The sequence below is a fragment of the Suricata suricatta genome, chromosome 17, assembly GCF_006229205.1.
Source record: "Suricata suricatta isolate VVHF042 chromosome 17, meerkat_22Aug2017_6uvM2_HiC, whole genome shotgun sequence".
Taxonomy (NCBI): Eukaryota; Metazoa; Chordata; class Mammalia; order Carnivora; family Herpestidae; genus Suricata; species Suricata suricatta.
Window position 1 is genome coordinate 55,758,659 of NC_043716.1, and position 21,793 is coordinate 55,780,451.

The window sequence follows — 21,793 nt, forward strand, 5'->3', positions numbered from 1 at the left end:
GAGGACCTCGCAAAGAGGAACTGCACCGTATTTGTTGTTTTGTGTCCACTAATTTCACTCGGCATCACGTCCCTGAGGCCCATCGTGTTGTAGCCGGTGTCGGGATTAGTAATATTGTGGATAAACTACATTTTATCAGTTCATCCAGGCTCAGAGACCTGGGCTGCTTCCGTCTGACTGTCCCATTCTCCCCGAACCATTCTTTTTGTTGTTCTTTGCTAAAATCATACAGAATATTTTAAATGGCAGCTGCCCTGGAAAATGTAGAAATTTTAGCCAGACAGTCTGGACCTCAGGTTCCGCATCTGGCCAGGATGATCTCTACGGAACGATGCTGGTCAGCATTGCTGTAGTTTGTCAACGTGTAGCAGGAGCAGAGACGGGGAGACTGTTTGCCTCCGGGTGCTCACGTGGGAGCCAGGTGAGGAGGGGGCCGCTGAGGTGACCTTCTCTCCAGGGGGTGGGCCTGGGGCACAGAGCCTCTCCTCAGCGACCCTGAGCTGCCCCGAGCTCTGGCCAAGTGGACCCGCAGGTCCTCCCGATTTGTGTAAATGACTCTGTCCCCCCTGCCCCCATTAATTAGCTCCAGGGTGTCATCCTTGGGCTTGCCAGTGACCTGTGACCTGGGGCAGAAAAGGAACTGACTGGCCAATCAGGACCAGCTACTACTTTCTTTCCAGAAGCTGAAGAGGCGCAGTAAAGAGGTCAGAGGAGCTCGGGGGTGCTGGAGCCCCCAGAAGCCGCAGCACAGCAGCCAGAGGAGGCAGGAGAACTGAGCCCAGTGGCCGGAGGTGGTGCAGAGTGAACATGAAGTGACCCCAGGCACTTCATGAAGTGACACCGTCCCAGGTCAGTTACCCCCTGCAGGGACACAGGCGCATGCGCACACCAGCCCTCTCGTTTCCTGAGACCCCACAGAGTCGACAAGAGCCCATGGTGAGAGGCCAGGGAGCTGTGTCCCTACAGAGGCCAGGAAAACACCAACCTTTGCCGCCTGGCCTCCCCAGTGAGTGAGAGCACACAGCTTCCTTCGTGGGGTGTGGGCGGCAGAGCTGCAGGGTCCCAGCTTGCTTTCTGGGTGATGAATATGTAAAATTGATGGTGGTGATGGCTGCGTCCTAAAACCCACTGAATTGTATCCTGTAAATGCGTGAATTGAGCTTTCTGTGAACTGTCAGTAGAGCTGCTCACACGCGCGCGCGCGCGCGCACACACACACACACACACACACACACACACACACACGCACACACGCGCGCGCGCGCGCGCGCGCGGGGGGCAGCGAGCCTGAGCAATCTCCCGCCGCCCCGGCCGGACACGTTCTCGGTTTGCTTCCCCCGGAGGACCGCGGGCAGGCCGGCCCTGCTCTCCTCCGAGGCTTCCTGCCCGGCCCAAGAGGTCAGAGGGAGTTTGGGTGAAAGCGAAGGGGGCCGTGACTTTGGCGGAGCGTCGAAACCGCAGTGCCAGGTGGAGCGAGAAAGGCGTGCGGACACCCGCGGCCCGCACAGCCCAGCGCAGCGGGCGGATGGGGGCGGAGCCTGTCTGAGCCCCGGGAGGCGGCCGTGGGGGCGGGGCCTGCAGGGGGCGGTGTCTGGCCGGAGAGGCGCCCCGCCCCTCCGCCTTCAGAGGAGACTTTCCTTCTGCTGCAGTTCCGCATTAATGGAGCGGTGGGGCGGGGGGCCGGGGGTGCGGGGGGTGCTCAGTCGCTTAAGCGCCTGACTCGTCGTTTTAGCTCAGGTCATGATGTCAGGGTTCCTGGGTTGAAGCCCCCCCCCCCCCCCGCGTCGACGTCCTCGCTGGCAGGCTCACTGACAGTGCCTAGCCTGCTTGGGATTCTCTCTCTCAAAATAAATAAACTATAAACAAACAAAGCAACAAACAAATAAAGACACCAGGTAAGCATGGAGGGGCTCCCAACCCAGGTGGGAACACACCATAGGAGATCCAGGCATGAACGAGCTTTCCAGGGAGGAGATGGCACAGGCCAGAGCTGGGAAGGGGGCGGTGAACCCAGCTGGAGGTGAGGCTCAGGGAGGGCGACCCAGCTGCAAAGGTCTGGCCTGGGAGCTGGGCATTCATCCATGTGAGTTTCATGAAACCAGTGTTTATTGAGTGTGTACTATGTGCCGGGGGGCTGCAGTGTTGCCTGAGGTCAGTGTGAGCCAGGACACTGATAAGACCGTTCCCAGCAACAAGAACATACCTGTGCCAGCCTTCTCACTCACTGTATTATTCCTGGTCTTCTTGCTGACGCCCTGAGGGAGGGTCTGGGGGCACTGACCTTGGTCCTTCTGGAGGCCTCACGACAAGTCAGTGGCAGAGCAGGATTAGACAGAAAACAGCACATGAGCAGAGAGGGGTCTGGAGAATCCATGCCAGCCCCGCTCTGAGCTGTCCCGGCCTCTGGAGGCTGCAGGTGGGGAAGCAGCCATCACAGCAAGTCACAAGCCTCCACACTGCAAGGTGCTTCACAAATGGGAAAGTGAGAGGAGCTTGGGGGACTCCGTCACTCAGTGTCTGACTTGGTTTGGACTCAGGCCATGATCTAATGATTTGTGTGTTTGAGCCCCGCATCAGGCTCTGTGCTGACAGTGCTTCTCCCCACCCCCTCTTTGCCCCTCCCTCGCTCACACTGTCTTTGTCTCCCAAAATAAATAAATAAACTTGGGGTGCCTGGGTGGCTCAGTTGGTTAAGCGTCCAACTTTGACCCAGTCATAATCTCACGGTTCGTGGGTTCGAGCCCCACATCGGGCTCTGTGCTGACAGCTCAGAGCCTGGAGCCTGCTTTGGATTCTGTGTCTCCCTCTCTCTCTGCCCCTCCCCTTCTTGCACTGTCTCTCTCTCTCTCTCTAAGAAAAAAGAAAGACAAGAAAAATAAATAAAACTTAAAAAGAAAACAAATGAGAAAGTGAGGACTGCAGAGGGGACTGCTATAGCTTCTGGGGCAGCCCACCTGCAACGTGGTGCGGGGATAACCAGCCGCAGATCCTGGCACAGGCCCCTGGTAAGTGGCACCTCAAAGAAGTTGCCTCTGCTCCTGTACGTCTCTTGTGGGCACTCCCCCATTATGGCCATGGAGTCAAACACAGCCAGGACTTTGGCCCTACTGTTGGCTGATTATCCTGACCAGTTCCAAGCATAAACGGGTGTAGTGGGCAGAACCCTGGAACCTGGGGGAGTCCCAGAGGGTTGCAATTTCTTTTTGAGAGAGGACATTTAGTCCCCAGGATGAGACTGCTGGCCCTGGGGAAGCTAAGGGAGCGGCGGTCTGTACTTCTAGGTCCCTTTCTGTTTCCAGTTTGTACCCACGACTTTTTCAGGAGGGGGAACAGGGCACACTGTTCATCAGGGAATTCTGCCAACAGCGCTGTTTTTACTAGTTTGGCAAGGTCCCCCCCTCCTCCCCATCCCATAAGACTGAGGGAGGAGGCTCACACATAGCCATGGGGCTGATCCAGGTTCACCTGGTGGCCTCTCTCTCCAGGCACTGCTTCACAATGCTCAGGAATTGACGCCAGCCTCCCAACCTGACCCCCAACTATTTTGGGGCAGGGGCCGCACCCCTGAGACTGAGTGTTGGAGAGGGGAGGCCTGGGAGGCTCCTGGATCGCACTCACTCTGCACTGCTTTCTTCCTCCGACCCTGCAGAGAGGGTCCTGCCCCTCAACTTGCACTGCCATCTCGCAGAGTAGTAGATACTTGCTGGATGTTCAAAAGTACGTATTAACATTATGTACTATGGTTATTCCTTTTGACCTGAGGCAGGGCGTGGGCCTTGAGAAGCAACGACACGAAAGTCATGCCTTCTTGGTTTGGGTGCCTCTCTGGAGGACTGCCTTCCCACTGATTCGAATCAAGACTCCATCTCTTTGAAGCCCGGCATCATTCTGAACTTTACCATTCTTCTGCAAGGAAGAACATTCAGACCCAACACAAATTAGATAGAAAGGTTGATTCAGTCTCCAGGAAGCTAGGTCTCAGAGGAAGGCCGGTGGGCCTCATCCTCTGAAACCCTGGCAGCCAGGCTTCAGGCTTGGTGCTTAAACGTAAGCTGTGGGCGGTGGCAGCGGGCAGAGCAGCGCGGAGGTGCACGGGGGGTGCACGGGGTAGGACCAGGGGGAACTGCTCCGTAGGCGACCGGGCAGTCCGAGAGGGCCTGCACACGTGTCCCAGCCCGTGTTCTGCGCGTCCCAGTGACTGGAGGGACGTATGGGCCCCCTCTTTCCCTCTTGTAAAGAGCACTACCCGGGGCCTGTCCCAGGTCTCTCGCGGGGAGCCGGTGACTTCCGAGACACCTTCGAGGACAAACGAAGCCCCTGCGCTAGCACGTGGAGCCTGCATGTGGGAACAGGCCGGGCCGGGGTCCCCGTCACTGCAGCAGTGAGGAAGAGAGAGAGAAAGACCGTCCGGGTGTCCCGGGGTCTCCAGGACGGGTGAGCTCAGGCCCCGGCCCCCGCCCCGGGCCCTCCTCGTCGTCCGAAGCTCCGGCCCCGCCCCTCGGGTAGCGCGGTCCCGCCCCGCCGGGTTGCTAGGGGAAGTGACGTCACAGCGCGATGGCGGCGGCTCCTTCAGGCAGCTGAAGAGGGATTTAGGCCCGGAAGATCCGAGTCCATCCGCGGCGGGGAGAGGGCGAGCGGGGCCGGCGGGGGCCGGAGCAGGGGCGGCGGCGCTCGGACTGTCCCATCCGCCCCGTATTGAGGCGCTGGGAGCAGCGGGGCGGCCGGAAAGCGATGGTGAAAGCGGGGCCGTGAGGGGGGCGGAGCCGGCAGCCCGACCCGCCGTAGCGGCAGCAGCGGCGCCGCCTCCCCGAGCTCAGACCCAGGAAGCGGCCGGGAGGGCAGGAGCGACTCGGATCCGCCGCTGTCGCCACCATGGAGCTCAGAGTCGGGAACAGGTACCGGCTGGGCCGGAAGATCGGTAGCGGCTCCTTCGGAGACATCTATCTCGGTGAGGCACCCCTCCCCCCGAGCTCGGGCCGCCCCTCGGCCGGCGTCCGCCCAGCCCCCCTCCCCCACCCCCACGGTTCCCGGACACCTCTGGATCCCGGACCTCGCCCCGAGAACCCCGGGGCCCAGGACCGGACCCCCTCAGGCCCTCGTCCGGCCCTCGTCCCGGGGACCCCACCCCAGACCCCGCCCCGGCGCCTCCCCTCTCCGGCCTGCGGCTGTGATTGGGACCCTCCCCCTCGTCCGGTAGGTGCCCCCGCAGCTCCCCAGGCGGCTCTGGAACGGCCGGAACTCTGGGCTGTGCGGTGGGGTCCGGCCCGTGCCCCCGAGGCACCTGCCCAAACGTGCACCCGTGGCCACCGGGGAGTGGCCCTGAGCCCCGGCCCGAGACCCTGGCTGCTCGCTGCTGCCCGCCCGCCCGGTGTCCGCGCCTGGGTGTCCCCCGCAGGCGGACAAAGGCCGCCGGGCGGGTGCGCGGTCCCCGGCGTCCTGTGCACGTGGGGGTGGGCACGGCGAAAGTCCAGGGCGCCGTCCGAGGCCTCCGCGTCCCTCGGTGCCCTTTGCGACGACGCAGCCCTGGCCAACCGGCTCCTCTGGGTCTGGACCTTGGGCCACTTAGCCCGCGGCACGGAGCGCGGGGTCGCCGGGGTGGGTCGGGTCCTCTGCCCGGTCGAGTGGTGGTGGAGTACGTGTTGCGCGTCCGAGTTCTGCACAGGGTACCTGGACCTAAACCAGAGTGGGATTCAGGTGAGTGTAGACGAGTCGGTGTTAAGATGCTGGCAACTGTAGAGGCAAATAAAGTAGCAGAGCTCTCTGCGCTGGTGAGGTCCTCTGGGCTGTTAAAATTCTCAAGGTAGATTTGAAAACATGTATGGGATTGGAAAGTTCTGGATTGCTTCAGATTTACAGTGGAGGAATATGCACATACAGGTGTAAAATAGATTGGGTTCACTCTTAAAGTGGGGAGCTTAAAAGTGACTTTCCTGCACTTCCCAGGGCAAGTGTGTATGGTTCTAGGCCCCTGGATGTGACGGAGGAGTGTGTGCAGAGGGGCGTTGCCACGTTCTGTTGTGCAGTCCCTGCCTTGGCCGGGTACCTGTCAGAGAGGGTCCGGGGGGCTTCTGTCAAGCAGGCTTCTGGCTCTGCTTTTCAGCAGGTGACCCCGCCCTTCCCTCTTGTCACCTGGAGTGGATGCACCCCTAGGGTGACAGTGTCGCGAGTCCGCACGTTTGTGTGGTTCATTACTGCTTGGGGTGCCTTCTGACCCCACAGGGCACCCCTGTCCCATGCCGCGCATGCAGATGCCTCCGAGCCCGCCTCACTTCTGCCTTACCGGCTCCCCTGCTCTAGTCAGAGACCCTTTGGGGACATTCCTCTCCAGCAGTCAGCTGGCTGCATTCTCGGCAGTGTTCATTTAGGGACAATGCGGGGTGAATGTAAACCGTTTGCATTATTTATAGAACAATAAATTTTGGCCCAAGTTTTAACCCAGGACCTGGGAGCTGTACTGAAGTCCGTCCATTAGCAGCCCTTCTCCAGGCATCCAGAAGTAGGTATTTTGAAACTTTGTGTCCTCTGATTGAGCCCTTGCCAGGCAGCTCTGTGCTTGGTGAAGCTGGATTCAGACCTGCAGAGCTCACTCAGTGGGGAGCCCCGCCTGCTTGCTCACCGTGCTGTCCTCCGGGCCTCGCCCCAGGGCCGCACCGGGAGCAGTGATACACGGATGAGGCCGACCGGTCCCACAGGGGTCTGCCCTCAGCCTCCTTCGTGTGTTCTAATGTGGATGGACTGTGCCTCTCCTACCCCTGCTCCCAGCGCCCACGCTTAGCAGTTGCGTGCCCCGGGTTGGACACAACCGATCATTCCCGCCAGCGTCGGCTCACACGGGGGTCTGTTCAGACTCAGTGCTTCCCCTCCTCGGAAGGAGGGAGGTGGGGGTGGGGAAGCCCAGCCTCTGCTGTAGTTGGGGTCAAAGATGGCTGCCCCAGAGACCCTGGGATGGATCCCGTTATCCCTTTGTGGTTCCTTCCTGTTGAGGTAACTGGCATCACTCAAGGAATTGGGTCCTCGTGTCTTAAAAATCATTATGGCCCACGTGTGATGACAACTTAAATCATTTCTACTGCTGTTATTTTGCTATTGATCAGAACACTCTCGACTTCTCCCTGTAGGTTCCTCTTGTTGTTAGCTTGGCTGTGGGGTCTTGGATTCCCGCCTGGGACTTTCTGTGCTTTCAGATGTTTGAAAGCGTGAGGAGGGGAGGCGGTCTCTGGGCTTGCCGGCGATGTGCTCCCGCGGCGCGGCGCCCTGCAGTGCTCCAGCTCCTCCCCCAGCTGCCCCTTAAAGAGGGGCAGCAGCCTGGGGCTGCTCCCCCGATGCCTGGCCTTAAGAAGGTGTATGTACTTGGGCTGCCGTGGACCCCAAAATGTGCAGCCTGATCTTCCGTCTCCCTCTCCAGGTTTGCCAGATCCCAGAGGCTCTTGGGAAGGGCGGGCTGGGAAGGCCTCAGAGGCCAGCGGGAGGGGAAGCCTTCCCAGCGCTGCGCCCCCCTCAGCTTGCTGGAGGTGATGTTTGTGAGGATTGGACACCAGAAGCCCTTCCCCTTGTTGGCCATGTGCCTCTTCTCCTGCTAGCACTGGAGACCAGAGGGGAGCCATGTTCTTAACGTGGGCCAGGTGTTCTGTGTGACCAGCAGATCTGCGGGATGAGGGGCGTGCGTGCAGGGGCGTGCTGAAGTCGGGCTGCGCTCTGTTGGGCCAGTGTTCCAGAATGTCCGCAGGTCCCTGTTCTCCACCGCGTTTGTCTTCTGGAGGCTGGCAGAAGGGGTCCTCGGACCCCTCCTACCTCCTCACCCGCCGTTTCCAGTTAGTGGAATGCAAGTTGTCTTCCTGCCTGTGTTGGCCTTTGTACTCGACCCTGTCACTCCCATCAGTTTATCAGAGGACGGCCTCTCCTGCCCCGTCACCCGGGCGGGCTGTGCGGTCTGGCGTCATCAAGAAGACCAGTTGTCTGCACTGGCTGTAGCTTTCCTGGTCACCAGCCTGCGTTCCTTCAGGTGTCTCTAAGGAGAAGCTGTGGCGCTGCATGGGCTGCCTTGTCAACAGTTGTCCGTGCGCGTGACCTTTGCCTGGCCGCCCAGAGGCCGCTCCCAGTTTCTTCTTTGATAAGGCCGGTCTCCGTGGGAGTTGGGCGGAAGGACAGCTGTCCCCGGACTGGCTCAGGCTTGGGCTTCGGTTCACTTAATTCGACATCTGACTTTGCTCAGCTTGAGACACGTAGTTTTGTGTTTCTAGGACCGCCACTAAGCCAGGTCTGCGCCCTGAGAGGGGAAGCCTTGTCCCACCGGGTGGGGCTGTGTGGCTGCGGGAGGAGTTGAGGCTGTTTGGGAGATGTAACTGCTTCCTGTAAACACACTCTCGGATCGCCTGGTGGCCTGAGGCCCAGGTGATCCTCGTTAAATCTTCGTTCCCCTTCTAGAAGTACTTCTAAAAGTTGCGCTGAAGGACCAGGTTTTGTCATTTTCAATCCTTCAAAGACCAGCACTTTTGTGAAATAAGATTAAAACGTTGCAGGAATGTTGCTTTGCTGTGACAGCTCAGGGTCCCATGCCGCCTGTGTTGGTCCCTCCCAGACGGGCGGCAGCTTGAGGACTGGACTTGGAGCAGCGCTGCCCGTGGGGCGTGAAGCGCGCTGTCTGCTGTAGGGTGTGGGGCGGGACTGCAGGGCTTCGGGGCTGTGGGCTGGTGGACCTTGGTGTCGCCTGTGACATGTGCTTCCCCTGGAAGGCCCAGAACCTGAAGCTGGACTGCTCAGGCCCTGCCCCCCCCCACCCCGTCCGATGGGCAAACACCTCACAAGGAGGCAGTTGAGTGTATGCTGGCCTCACGCTTATTTGCAGAGCCCAAGCTAAGCCCCTCTTTGGGTCATCAGACTCAGGGTGACTTTCACAGTTGTGATCCTGGGGGAGGCTGGCAGTGTTGCCAGTGTGATCCTGGGAGAAGCTGGTTCTGTTGCCAGCATGATCCTGGGGAGGCTGACTGTGTTGCTGGTGTGATCCTGGGAGAGGCTGGCCGTGTTGCCGGTGTGATCCTGGGGGAGGACTGTGTATGTTCGCTGTGATCCTCGGGGAGTCTGGTGGTTTGCCGGTGTGATCCTGGGGGAGGCTGGCTCAGTTGCTGGCGTGATCCTGCAGGAAGGCCGGCACCATCTGAGGAGGATGGAATTCACGCTGTTTTCAAGAGTGGTCTACGGCCATTTGTCTCCAAGACTCTCAGTATTGCTGGGTTGATGGCCAGACATTTGCATTTTGTGCCCCAACAGAGTGGAGCTAGAATGTTCTCTGCCTTCTTGAAGGCTTTAGTCTCGTAGATAGCCCGTGTGGGTCCTGGCTGTCTTGTCATTGAATTACCTGCCTTGTGGCAAGGGTGACAGTGCTGACGTAGTTGGGGGAGCAAGAGCGCTCTCGGTAAAGGCTCCACTGCTCACGCTTTGGGGAACAGAGTTGCTGATGTAACCAGGACGCTGAGTCATCCGCTTCAATGTGTTTCTGGGCTGGCGGGTTCAGCTCGGAGTCCAGGTCCTTGCAGGAACTCCCAGCGCATCTCTCGTTTGCCTGGTACGTTTACAGTGAAGTCATTTCTCTTGTAATTGGATACACGGTCGCAGATGTGGGAAGGAAGAACAGTGTGTGTCACTTGTCTTCCTTCTGTGTGCCCAAAAAAGTGCCTGTGAAGTAGTAAATGAAGTTCTCAAATCTGGAAGGGTCACTTGCAGTGATCAGAGGGCGGAGACTTCCATGGTTGGGGACCCAGGCCCGCCAGCAGCCCTGCGCTTCTTGCAGCTGTCTGAGCGGGCCGGGAGGGGCTTTGCGTTCTTGGGCGTTTACTGGACACACGAACAGCAGAGCACAGCCTTCCTACAGGCCAGTCATGGCTTTAGTGCTGGCTGATCTCACTCTGCCTTTGTCTGAGGATCTCGGAGGGCTTGTAACCGGCAGTCCACTCCTGTGTAGAGCTCTCTCGTGAGGCGGACTGCACATCTTCCTGCTAAAATGCGGTGGAGAGAGAATCGGAGTCACTTGAGCACTGGCCAGGTTGCTTTGTCTGCCACCACGACCGCCTTGGGAAGGAGGTGTCCCAGGTCTATTGAGCTGTGGAACCAGTGAAGCCGAACGTACTCCTGGGAAGGATTCGTGCTGTGGGCCCCCTTATCTGCAGGGGACACGGTCCAGGACCCCCAGGGGATACCTGAAACGGCAGACAGTACCGAACACTTAGGCTTTGCACGTTTTTTCTAGACATACGCCCCCACGAAGACGTTTACAAGTTAAGCGCAGTGAGAGACCACAGCGATAGCTAATAAAGAAAATAGAGCAGTTGCAGCCGCACGTCGTGAGTAAAGTCCTGGGCCTGCGGTCACCACGCGGTCTTGCCGAGCTGACTCCGCTTTCCTGGGAGGCCGTGAGATAGAGAGGTGCCCGCGTGGGGAGACGAGCGGGTGACACTGGGCACGTGACAGGAGGTCAGCGGGAGGACCGTGGGTTTCCAGTCCATGGGCTGTCCCTCCACGGAAGGGGGACAGCTATACTTAGAAGGCACCGAGGGGAGAGCTGGATGTCTGCTGTGTGAGACTCTCGCCAGCGGAAGCCCCTGGAGGAAGGTTCCGCAGGTGCAGCCAGGGGCCACAGGGCTGTCACGTATGCAGTTCCTCTAGCGGAGGAGAGCAGAGAGAGCTTTTCTTGTTTTATTTAAGTAATGTTTGCACCCAGCATGGGGCTGGAGCTCAGCGGCACTGAGATTAAGAGTCACGTGCTACTCCGGCTGAGCCAGCCAGGCGCCCCGGAGGTAGAACACTCAGGAAAAACTCTGATTTGGCCTTTAAACTCGTGGGTTGGTTATCAGGAGGTATTTGCAGATGTTTTGCCAGTTTTAGCATAAAACTAACATAAAGTGTGTGACAAGTTCGTGTTGCACAGGTGTAGTTTGGGCTCTGAGAACTAGTCCACCCTTCTGGTCTAGTGGCCATAAAAAATGCACAGTGATGTCCTGGTCCCCAGGAAAGGAGAGGTTGCTGGGCTCCTTGTGGGAACCGAGCCCTTTCGAGGAGCGCCCTGAGTGTTCGGAGGTGTGTGTGGCCTGAAGCCTGATCTGGGCGGACTGAGCCGGAGGAGAGTATGGGGGAAAAAGAAAGGCCCGCACCCACCCACTTGTCCGGGCAGCATGGAGAAATGGGGAGCGCACATGGCCTCCTGGCACTGCCCCACTGCCTGGCCCTGGGTGCGGGAACGCAAGGGCTGACCAGCAAGTGGACCAGAAGGTGTGGGGCAGAGAGAATGGGAGTCCCGCGGAGAGCAGTGCACGGCCCTGGCTCCAGGTCTCCTACCGACGTGACCGAGCGGGGACCGGCGGGAGCGGCGCTGAGGCGCTGAGTAAGACTGTTGCGTCACATCAAGGGCTCCTCGTTAAACAGCCGAAGTATCGATGATTTCCCACCGCCCCCGACTCACAGCAGAAGGCAGAGCAGAGGGTCTGGTGTGTTGTAGCCTTGCATTCGGCGGTGGACATCAGATTATTAATGTTTGTGATTTTCTTTCTTTGCCAAGGTACGGACATTGCTGCAGGAGAAGAAGTTGCCATCAAGCTTGAATGTGTCAAAACCAAACACCCTCAGCTCCACATCGAGAGCAAAATCTACAAAATGATGCAAGGAGGAGGTATGCCCTTTACCTGTTCAAGAAAAAACCAGGGTTGTATTCGATGAGGGAGAATGTGTCGTGGGCCAGAGCCTCTGGTTCATCCGGGAAAGGGGGGTGGTCCCGTGGCTCCCTTCAGACGCCGAGAGGCCTCCAGAGGACCTCGTTCGACGGAAAGCGTGATTTTGCGGTTTTCCGTAGCTTCGTGTCAGCTAGGAGTGTCTTCGGACTCCAGGTTCATGTGAATCGTGAGTTTTCAGGCACACTGCTGATCATTGGGTGTGCCGCCTCAGGCACGTGCTTCGCTCCCAGCTTTGGGGGAGTCCCTGCAGACGCCCCTGAGTGAAGTGGAGTTTGAGCTCCACGACCTCTGCGATCCCTTCCAGCGCCATGACCGCCGCGGCCCTGTGAGCTCACCCTGCTCAGCGCCGGGCTTCTCCGGCCCGCACCACGGCCTCGGTTGTGGGATGAGGTGCCCCGGCTGCAGCCCTGCAGCTCATTTTGAGCCTTGGCTTTACGATGTGAAGGACCGCCTGCTTTCTTACTCTTCCTGGGTGCCTTCTCTGGGGCCCTGGAAACCGGGCATCTTCTGCCCACCCCTACATGTAGATCAGTTTTACTCCTTTTTTTTTTTTTTTTTTTTTTTTTTTTTTTTTCCACTTTATTTTGAGAGAGTGCGTGAGAGCATAAATGAGGGCAGGGGGAGAGAGGGAGGGAGGGTGGGAATCCCAGGGAGGCTCCATGCGGTCAACACAGAGCCTAGTGCGGGGCTCCGTCTCACCAGCTTAGAGATGATGGCCTTGAGCTGATGACGAAAGTCGGATCGTAATGGACTGAGCCACCAGGCTCCCTGCTCCTTTTTCAGATGTGCTCTTGGAGATAGTATCAAAGTGTTTAAAACAAAGGTATAAAATGACAGTTTTGGGGAACAGCTGATGTCCAGAAAAGCAGAGTGCGCGGTGCCGGCAGCGCCCTGTGGGTGTCCCCTGGCCAGGACGAAGCTCGGGCCGGAGAGCAGGTGCAGGGTTCCGCCTTGCCATCGGTGAGCCGCCTCCTCACGCCTCTCGGGAGCGCACGCCGCTCCGTCGCTCTGTCGTGGTGGAGGGACAGCGAGTGTGTCTGATACGGCTCCTCTTACGTGCTGTTCATGCTGCGCTCTGGGCGTGCCCGCACGTGGTCGATTCCGACGGCATCATGGGTCAGGCTGCCTTGCAACCTCTGGCTCGCCGTGCAGGGTCGTGGGGACGCTGCCCAGACGGTGGTGGTGGCGGTGCGCCTGGCTGGGCAGAGCTGTGCCCCAGACACCGGCGTGTTTGCTGCCACAACAGTCCCGTATGATGGGTGTCCCCAGCCCCGTGTCACACCACTGTAGAACTTCCCGGAGGACGGGGATTTGAAGCTGAGTGTCGTTGCACCCAGGCCACTGCCACACGGCAGCTCTGCCTCCCTGGCAGGTGGCAGGCCAGGCTGGGCCCAGAGGCTTCCACCTGCCGCACCCCAGATCACGGGGATGGATTAAAAAGTTGGAATGAGGGGCCCCTGGGGGCTTAGTCGGTTAAGCATCCGACTTCGGCTCAGGTCATGATCTCACGGTTTGTGGGTTTGAGCCCCGCGTCGGGCTCTGGGCTGACAGCTCAGAGCCTGGAGCCTGTCTTCACATTCTGTGTCTCCCTCTCTCTCTGACCCTCCCTTGCTCACACTGTCTCTCCCTCTCTCTCTCTCTTTCTCAAAAATAAAACATTGAAAAAAAAAAGTTGGAATGAATGACAGAAATAAATTGTGATTAGTTGTGTTGGGGGATGACCTGGGTGGACACCAGGTTCTTCTCAAAATGCAGTGGACTGCCAGGCAGGACCTAGACGTTAACTGCTCTTCCCCATCCTGCCGTCCCCAGAGCGGCTGCGGACCACACGCTTCTTCGGTAACCCCTCAGCAGAGAACATGTGTTTAGTCCCCAGCTGCTTCCGGTCAGGCCCGGCGGGTGTGGCGTGTGGGCGGGAAGCCCAGGTGACAGTGAGGCTGGGCCAGCATGTGCCTTCCCCCATCCTCTGTTCATTTTGGACAGTCACTGTCTTTATCAACAAATGTTTTGGGGCGCCTGGGTGACTCAGTTGGTTAAGTGTCAGACATCCGTTCAGGTCATGACCTCATGGTCGTGAGTTCAAGCCCCACATCCAGCTCTGTGCTGACAGTTCACAGCTTGGAGCGTGGATTCTGCTTCAGATTCTGTTCGCCTCTCCCTCACTCAAGTCTCATTTTTCTCTCTCAAATATAAATAAATATTTAAAAAACTTAAAAAAGGGGCACCTGGGTGGCTCAGTTGGTTAAGCGTCCGAGTTAGGCTCTGTGCTGACAGCTCAAAGCCTGGAGCCTGTCTTCGGATTCTCTGTCTCCCTCTTTCTCTGCTCCTCCCCTGCTCATGCTGTCTCTCTCTCTCACTCTCTCTCCGAAAAATAAATAAAATATTTAAAAAATTTTTAATTTCACAGCAGCAGAGAGCACATGTAACATGGGGATTGATACTAAGGTTAACGCCTGTCCCTGCCACCTGCTTGCGAGGCGGTGTGTGCCCAGGGCCCTCCCCCCACGCCCCTGCCTCGTTTGTGTCTACGTTTTTGTTTCTTTTACTCCCATAAGACATTTGTTCTTAAAAATATGACCTTGTCTAGAGACGTTTGGCATTTTTGTTACAATTGTGTTAGGTTTGAGTTGCTAAAAACTTTGTGAAAATTTGTGTTTGCATTAATGTCGAATATTGGACCTTCTCACAGGTAGAAATGGACGACATTTACCTGTCCCTGTCCCCTTGTCTTTCACCCACGCAGATGTTCTGGGAGTCTTGGACCCCATCAGGTGCTGAGAACCCCATCCACACACAGCTACAGAAGGCGGCCCGTTTCCCGTCCAGGCGGCCCGGGGCAGGGGCCGGTCGCTGCTGGTCTAGCCCCACTGGCCTCGCTCCTGCCCGTGGCCTGGCAGCGGCGTGCATTTTCAGATTTCTGATCTTGGGTGTGTGATGTCATGGAGTAACAGTCTGTGGGGACTTTGATGGGAATGGCTGTGTACCTGGTTGCTTCCTGGGGCCTCACCGCTCGGTTTCCGGTCTGCTCAGGACGAAGCAGGCCATGTTTTGTGGCCAGGGTGCTCTGAGAGCAAGGACACTGCTTTTACCGCATTTTACCTGCTCCCTGGTGCTGTGGTGACCAGATGTGCTGGTATCGACCACTAGTAAAAACAGGTGCTGCCACTGGAAGCCCCCATCACCGTGCACAGGGTGAGTCCTAGACACACGTCTTCCTCACATACACAGGAGCATAGAACACTCCTCTGGCCCCGCGTGCTCCCCCGACGCCCCCGAGCTGTTGCAGTGGCAGGGGCTGACCCTGGCTGCTGGCCACTGATGTCTCTGTAAGGAGTTCTGCCCTGCGTCTGGCGCCTTGCTCTTGGGGACAGCGCTGAGGGTGCACTCAGTCCCTGTTTCTGAGAATGGGAGCAGGCAGACGCTCGGCCTGCAGGCTGGCACCGGGTGCCGTGCGTGCCCACAGGGACGTGTTCCAAGATGGTTGCTCACGCGGGGCCCCTGCCTGCGTTGTGTCTTGGCTTCTGTTGGAGCCGCGTCGTCTAGGGCCTCCCCTCCCCATTTCTCTGTGCCATGGCCTAGGGCGTCCTCACTAGCACAGAAGATGAGGGGGACATTAAAGGATAGGGATGGGGAAGGAAGAAGTAAAACTTGTCGTTTGTAGAGGAAACCCAGAGAGACAGATGAGAGTTAGCCTGGGCAGCCGGCTTGCCCTGTAGCACTTCTGTTCACTTCATTGCACTAATAGCAGTCGCGTACAAGATGGAATGTTTTCTCCTGCACGCCAGGAAGGGTTTTTTAATTCATCATGTATTCCCGGGGGAAGGAAAGAGTCCATGCGTGTGCTGCACAAAGGGGAGGTAGGGGCCCGGCAAAACGCTCACATCCCTGCTCTCTAGGGAGGGGGTCACTGAACCTGGGGGCTCGGCCTCCTGCAGTCCAGGAACAAGAGGAGGGAGCTGGGGGGGACAGGTAGGCCATGCTTCCCTCTTCCCCAGAAATTCAAGATTCCAGAGAAAGCGTTGGTTTCCTGCATTAAACCCAGTTACATTCACCATCTCCTAAACAGTCTTAGGGCCCCTCTGACGTACGTTCCCTGACAGGGACACTCCTGAGTGACTTGGAGGTCCAGTCATCTTCCCTTCTTGGTCTCCCAGCCCGACTTTCTCCATGGAAGCTCATTGTCCCCTCTACCCCCCTCCCCTGCATCTTTTCCCTACGATTAGAGACCAAAGTAGATTTGATCCATCTAGGTACAGCAGTGTGTTTGGCATGAATCACGCCTTGACTCGGGGGGGGGGGGGTTGGGGACAAGGGATGGCGTGTTCTGGCTTCTTCAGAATTTTGCATAAATCACCTAAGAGTTATGGAAACACCCCAGAAATTAAACGTGTGGGTGTGTAAACTTTTTGGAGGGGAAGTGGGGTACAGAGGAAGGAACAGGGTAGGAGGCCAGTGTTCAGGACAGAAGATCTGGTCCAAAATAGGAAGTAGGGGACGGGGCATCCTCTGCCCCCCGCCCACGCGTACTTTAAGCAGGGGCCCCTTAAGCCTGAGTTTCAGATCATTTGCCCGGTGCAGAGCCTTTTGTTAGATTCTCTGTTTTTCTCTCAATACAAAAAGAAGTTTGTAAACCATAAAACCCTAAAAGAACCTGGAGAAAGAGCGACTTGTTATATTTACGCGAGTCAGGCGGCCTCCCGATCACCCAGCTGGCAGCTGGGAGTCCCGTGGGCCCAGCCGACACTGTGGCCTAAGAGGTGGCCAGGAACCGAGATGCGGCACGGCTCCCCGGCTCGCTATCCCCCGCACCACCGTTGCCGGGTCCTGCTACCGGGCCGGGTGTTGGGCCCGGACACCGTGGTCTCTGGGAGCCGAGGCCGGAAAGGGCAGCGTTATTCAGGGGTGAGGATCTGGGGCCTTCATCTGGCCCCCCAGGCAGCTCAGGCTCTCTTACAACCTGTCACGACTCGAAGTTTTTCAGATACACATGAACTGATGTGCTGATAGGCCTGGCCTGAGCCGGTGAAGGATCTGGTAGGTGAAGGGAGTGCAGGTCCTGAGATTGGAGGTCCTGAATCGGAGCCCTTCACCAGTGTAGACCAGCCTTCCCCAGCCATGGCTTCCTCCATGCCTCCTCCTGACCTGCACCACCATTCCTGTTCAGACTGATTCCTGGTCTTCTAGGAGGGAGAGGTGAAGTCACGGGACAGCCCGAGTACAACCTCCTCGCCCATGAAGGTGGAGGGGTTTCAGGAGGGCCTGGCAGAGGAGCCCACTCTAACCCGCGGAGGTGAGGTGGTTCCCGTGTGGTCCCAGCAGGCTGGCAAAGCGTGCCGCCCCCCCCCCCCCAGCGTGGTCCTGCAGGCGCTCCAGCTCCTCCCCGGCACTGCTCACCGCCCTGCCACCCCAGCGCGGGGATCGGGGCGCTACCCGGAAACACAGAACCAGGATGTTGACCGCAAGAGCAAGGTTAAAATGCACGATCCGTCCTGTGTACACAGCCAGGGCAGCTGGAATCCTGAGACCGCGGGGCCCAGGGCGCGGCTCTCTAGGAAAGAAGTGACCTGGTGTGTCCCGGTGCACCCTCAAGTGGCACACCTCCGCCCCTCCCTTCCCACAGTGCACTGAGCAGTGTCCCCTGGGCGGGTGCACTGGTTTCTCTATCCCTGCCCCTGTTCACAGTCGTCCGGGTTGGTTGTAGGTAGCGGCGTTCCAAAGTCCTGCAAACATTGTGTGGGTTCTCGGGTGGGCATCGGCCTCCTCCGGGGTGAGTGTCCAGGCACCGAGTGGCCGAATCAGAAGTCGCTGAGTGCTTTTCCTTTGCGAGAAACCGCCAGCTGCTTTGCAGTGGCTCCTGGGTTGTGCTCCCGCCAGCAGTGCCCAGGGGCCCTGCAGTTTACCTGCGTCCTCTGTTACCTGAGGTCCTGAATTTCCTGGCATGAACCTGTTCATAATAGTTCTCTGTTCGCCTTTCCGTATTTGTGGAGGCCTCTTGTGGATATTGGTAATTTGTGCCTTTTCTATTTTTCCTGATCAGTCCGAGTAGAGGTTTATCAAAAATCCTCTCAGAGAACCACCTTTTGGTTTCAGTGGTTGTTCTCTCTCTCTCCTGTTTTACTGATTACTGCTCGGTCATTTTTATGTCATCCGCTCACGCTGGGTTTGGTCTTCTTTCTGAGATCATCGATCTGTCTTCTCTAACACAGGCGTTCAGTCGCTCTACATGCCGCCCGAGCGCTGCTGGAGCGCGTCTCCCACGGCCTCGCGTGTCGGGTTTCCGTTAGCGCAGAATGCTTTCTGATTTCTCCCTTGAGCCGTGGGTCACTCTGAAGTATGTTATGTAGCTTCCAAATATTGGGGTTTTCCAGGGAGCTCCCTGTTATTCTGACTGGATTTCATTGTTGTCGGAGAACATGCTTTGTACGACTGGAATCCTTTTAACTCTAGGCCTGTTTTTTGTCCAGCGTTGGGTCTTACCTGGTACCTGCCCCGCGTGCACTTGGACTCGGTGCTCTGCTGCCTGAGGGGCTGTCGGGGACACGGGTTGTGGGTTTGTCCATCTCCCTGCAGCTTTGCTTCATGTGTGTTGAGGCTGTGCTGTCAGCTGCGTGGGCGAGTGGAGTTGAGCTGATCCCTTTATCCTCCGGAGACGACGGTGTATCCCTGGAAACACGCTCCTCGGTGGCCGCTGTGTCCCCTGCGGACCCCGCTCTTGTGCGCCCTGTGGTCGGAAGTTGGTGTCGTGCGCCATCCTTCCTACAACCTGTGTGTGTGTGTGTGTGTGTGTGTGTGTGTGTGTGTGTGTACAGGGCGTTTGCCTGTGACCGTTTGCTTCCGTTCCCTCCCTGGCAGCCTGCGCGGTCCTGTCCTCCTGCGCTAACGTTTGCACGCCATAAACCCCACAGTACGTTGCTATTTTTCTTTGAACAGTCCTTTTAAAGTGATTTAAGTAATTTTAAAAAGCTTACGTGCGAACTTATGTTGTTATTTCCAGTGCGCCTCAACCCTTTGTGGGGCCCACACTTCCGTCTGCCTTCTGGCCTTTCCGACACGTGGCAGGTGCGGGTCTGCTGCGGATGGAGTCTTCCTCATCTTCTTTATGGATCTGAACATCTCACTGCTAGGCCCTCCGAGGCCTGTGCCCTCGGCGTGCTCCCCATGCTCTTACACGCTCCGTTTCTGACGAGCAGTGTCCAGTGAGCTTGGTCTTTGTCCGGTTTATGTAATGTGGTTTTTTCCCTGGCTGCTTTCAGGATGCTCTCTCTATTGCTAGTTGTGAGCGATTTGCTCTGCAGGTCTGGACGCTCGTGCGGTGTTCGTTACGGCCTCTGTGCGCGGGCTTCGCCAGGCTCATGTCTGTGGGTCTGTTGTCTTTATCCAGCTACTTCTTCCAGCGTTCTTTGTCCCCTCCCCCTCTTTCCTGGGGGCTGCATGATAGAGATCATCTGGTGGCTCGAAGCTGTCCCAGAGCTCACTGAAACTCTTGCTGCATTTCCAGTAGTTTCTATTGCTGTGGCTTGAGTCACTCATCTTTTCTTCTACACTGTCTAATCTCAGACCCTGTAGTTCTCCTTTCTGAAAGTTAGAGTTGGGCCTCATAAACCCCCCACGCCCTGCCTTGTGTGACTCTCCCACGCGGCGCAGTTAGACCTGGCAGTGCACGGTCTTCTTCTGCCAGTCCCGACCTCGAGCCAGCTCGCGCACTGTTCTCGGTGTGCGTGTTTTCCGCCTCCGCGCGGACCCCGCGGTCTCTGGTGCCCTGGCTCCCGCTTGCTCTCACGCTTGGTGTTCACTCTGCGGCTCGGATCCTTCCTCCACTCAGTCGCACGTGGGGGCGGAGTCCGGGTGCTTTCGTCTGCACCGTCTCTGCGTCTCTGCTGACACTCCAGCAGGAAGGAGGTGGCTGTGTCCCGTCAGATCTGGCTGTTGTTCATCCGCTGCCTCCTATTCTGTGTCTTAGAAACCGTTTTTCCACGTGTTCTGTGTTTTGTTAAATCTTCTGTTTTTGCAGGTATGAGGGTAAATTGGGCCCCTGTTACTCCCATCTTGGCTAAATATAGAGTAACTTTTAAACTTTTAAAAGAAAATAATAGTGTCTGTTTGTGACTCAGGGTTTCTTATACCAGAAACATTACTCATATGAAAAAGATTGATGGGTTCGTTTTTGTTAAAATTTCTCATCAAAACACTCCAAAAGAAAAAAAAGCCTCACATAAACCCAGCAGTGGTTTAGTATCCAGAGCCTTTAAAGAACTGCTATAGATAAGCAGATGGCTCCTGATACAAAATTTGGCACAAGACAGGCGTAGACATTTCAAAGAGGAAATGTGTGTGGCCAGTAACTACGTGGAAGAAAGATCCAGATTGAGAACTCAGCGTGACGCTGTTTCGTACCCACTCAATTGATAAAAACTGAGCGATGTGACAGCGCTCCGCCGAGGCAGGGGTGCAGGGCGGGCTGTGCGTCTCCGGAAGCAACCTGACGTCATCTTGTACGGTCAGATTACTTGTGCTCTGTGTCTGTAGGCACGTGGCTGGGGGTACGCTAGATGTGGACGAGAATTTTGTGTGTAGGGATTTTTACTTGTGGCCGTAAATATGGGCATACTCGGTAGCACTGTTCATAAGGAAGCAAACCCAACAGTCCGAGCGATGAGCTCTGATCTGTTCTCCAAAGGCAGTGCTACACGGCCTGCGTCCTTCTGAAGAAACGATCGGGGGGCGCCTGGGGGGCTCAGTCGACTAAGCGTCGGCTTTGGCTCAGGTCATAATCTCATAGTTCGTGGGTTCAAGCCCTTCATGGGGCTCTGTGCTGACAGCTCAGAGCCTGGAGCCTGCTTTGGATTCTGTGTCTCCCTCTCTCTCTGCCCCTCCCCTGCTCGCATGTGCTGTCTCTCAAAAATAAAAAACATTAAAAAAAATTAAAACAAAAAACAATCGAGTAGAACAAAATTCCATTATATCAATTTCTGGTGTACAGCAGTGACTCGACAGTTCTGTGTGCCACACGGCGCTCCCAATGGGTGCAGTTGCGTCTGTCCTGGCCGGGTTCCTGCAGTCTCTTTGACTGTATTCCCTGTGCTGTCCTTCTCATTGCTGTGACTTTTTTTGCTCTCTTTTATTTACTTATTGTATAAGTGGGGATTGTACCTCTTCATTCCCTTCACCTGTTCGCCAACCACACTTTACTGTCTATATTTATGAGTTTGTTTTTTATTTGCATGTCTGTTTTGGTTTTTAGATTCTGCATATAAATGAAATCATGTCTTAATTCACTGAGCATAATACTCTCTAGGTCCATCCATGGTGTCACAACGGCAAGGTCTTCTTCTTTATGGCTAAGTGATCGTGCGCCCTCACTTCGTTCAAAGCAAGCGGATGGCAGTCTTGGATGGTCATTATTCGGGTGCACAGGAGTGAGGGGAGAGGCATGTGACGGCGCGTACGGCTCTGTATCAAAAATAAATAAAAAACGTTAAAAAAATTTTTAAAAAGATACATAAAACGAAATTGTATAAATGACAGAAATCATAACGCCCAGTTGGTATCAAAATTTGCTTAAAGCTGAACTAAAAGCGTTTATAGCGCCAGAGAGTGAGGCGGGGCTCAAAACACACACGAACCAAAGCCTCGGTTGGTGGGTTTGGTAGCTGGTCTCGGGACGACCGAGGAGCCCCGGAGGGCCGTGGGTGGGGCGCCACGGACAGCCGAGCGAGCGCGTGGGGCTGCGGTGCAGACCAGGCTGTGACACGGCGCCTGTAGGCCTGCGGTGTTACCAAAAAGCAACTGAGTAAATAAACGGGGAGAAGAGACAAGTTGTATAGAAGAGCCTGAGTAATGTGTGTGGAGGCTCCCCCTCAAGAGCACGACCCCGAAGTGTGGGCCCCACGCGGTGACGCCTCTGGGAGAGAGCAGTACCGGGAAGGGAGAGGGAACGCCCTCGGGCCAGGCGGTCAAGGTCCCGTCCATGGCGACGGCCTCACGCTGACAGCACGGACCCCCCACGGGATGAGAAGGGCACTCTGCCTCTGTGCTCTTCCTCCCCAAGCCCATCCCCCAACAGCAGACACACC

The 21,793-nt window shown here is 56.9% G+C and overlaps 1 protein-coding gene across 6 annotated transcripts in view; it reads left to right on the forward strand.

The window, feature by feature from the left end:
• The first annotated feature begins 4,576 nt into the window (after positions 1-4,576).
• CSNK1D (casein kinase 1 delta) overlaps positions 4,577-21,793 on the forward strand; it is a 31,488-nt gene continuing 14,271 nt past the window's right edge. For 5 of the 6 annotated variants that reach the window (XR_003904719.1, XM_029928825.1, XM_029928829.1 and 2 more), the window contains exons 1-2: positions 4,577-4,948; positions 11,549-11,659. Coding sequence is in view for 5 of the 6 variants with exons in the window: in XM_029928825.1 (XP_029784685.1) it covers positions 4,873-4,948; positions 11,549-11,659 (187 nt within the window). In the remaining variant the exon portion in view is untranslated. Of the gene's footprint in view, positions 4,949-10,243; positions 10,420-11,548; positions 11,660-21,793 lie in introns of all 6 variants that reach the window. The other variant, XM_029928830.1, reaches the window with a different exon arrangement.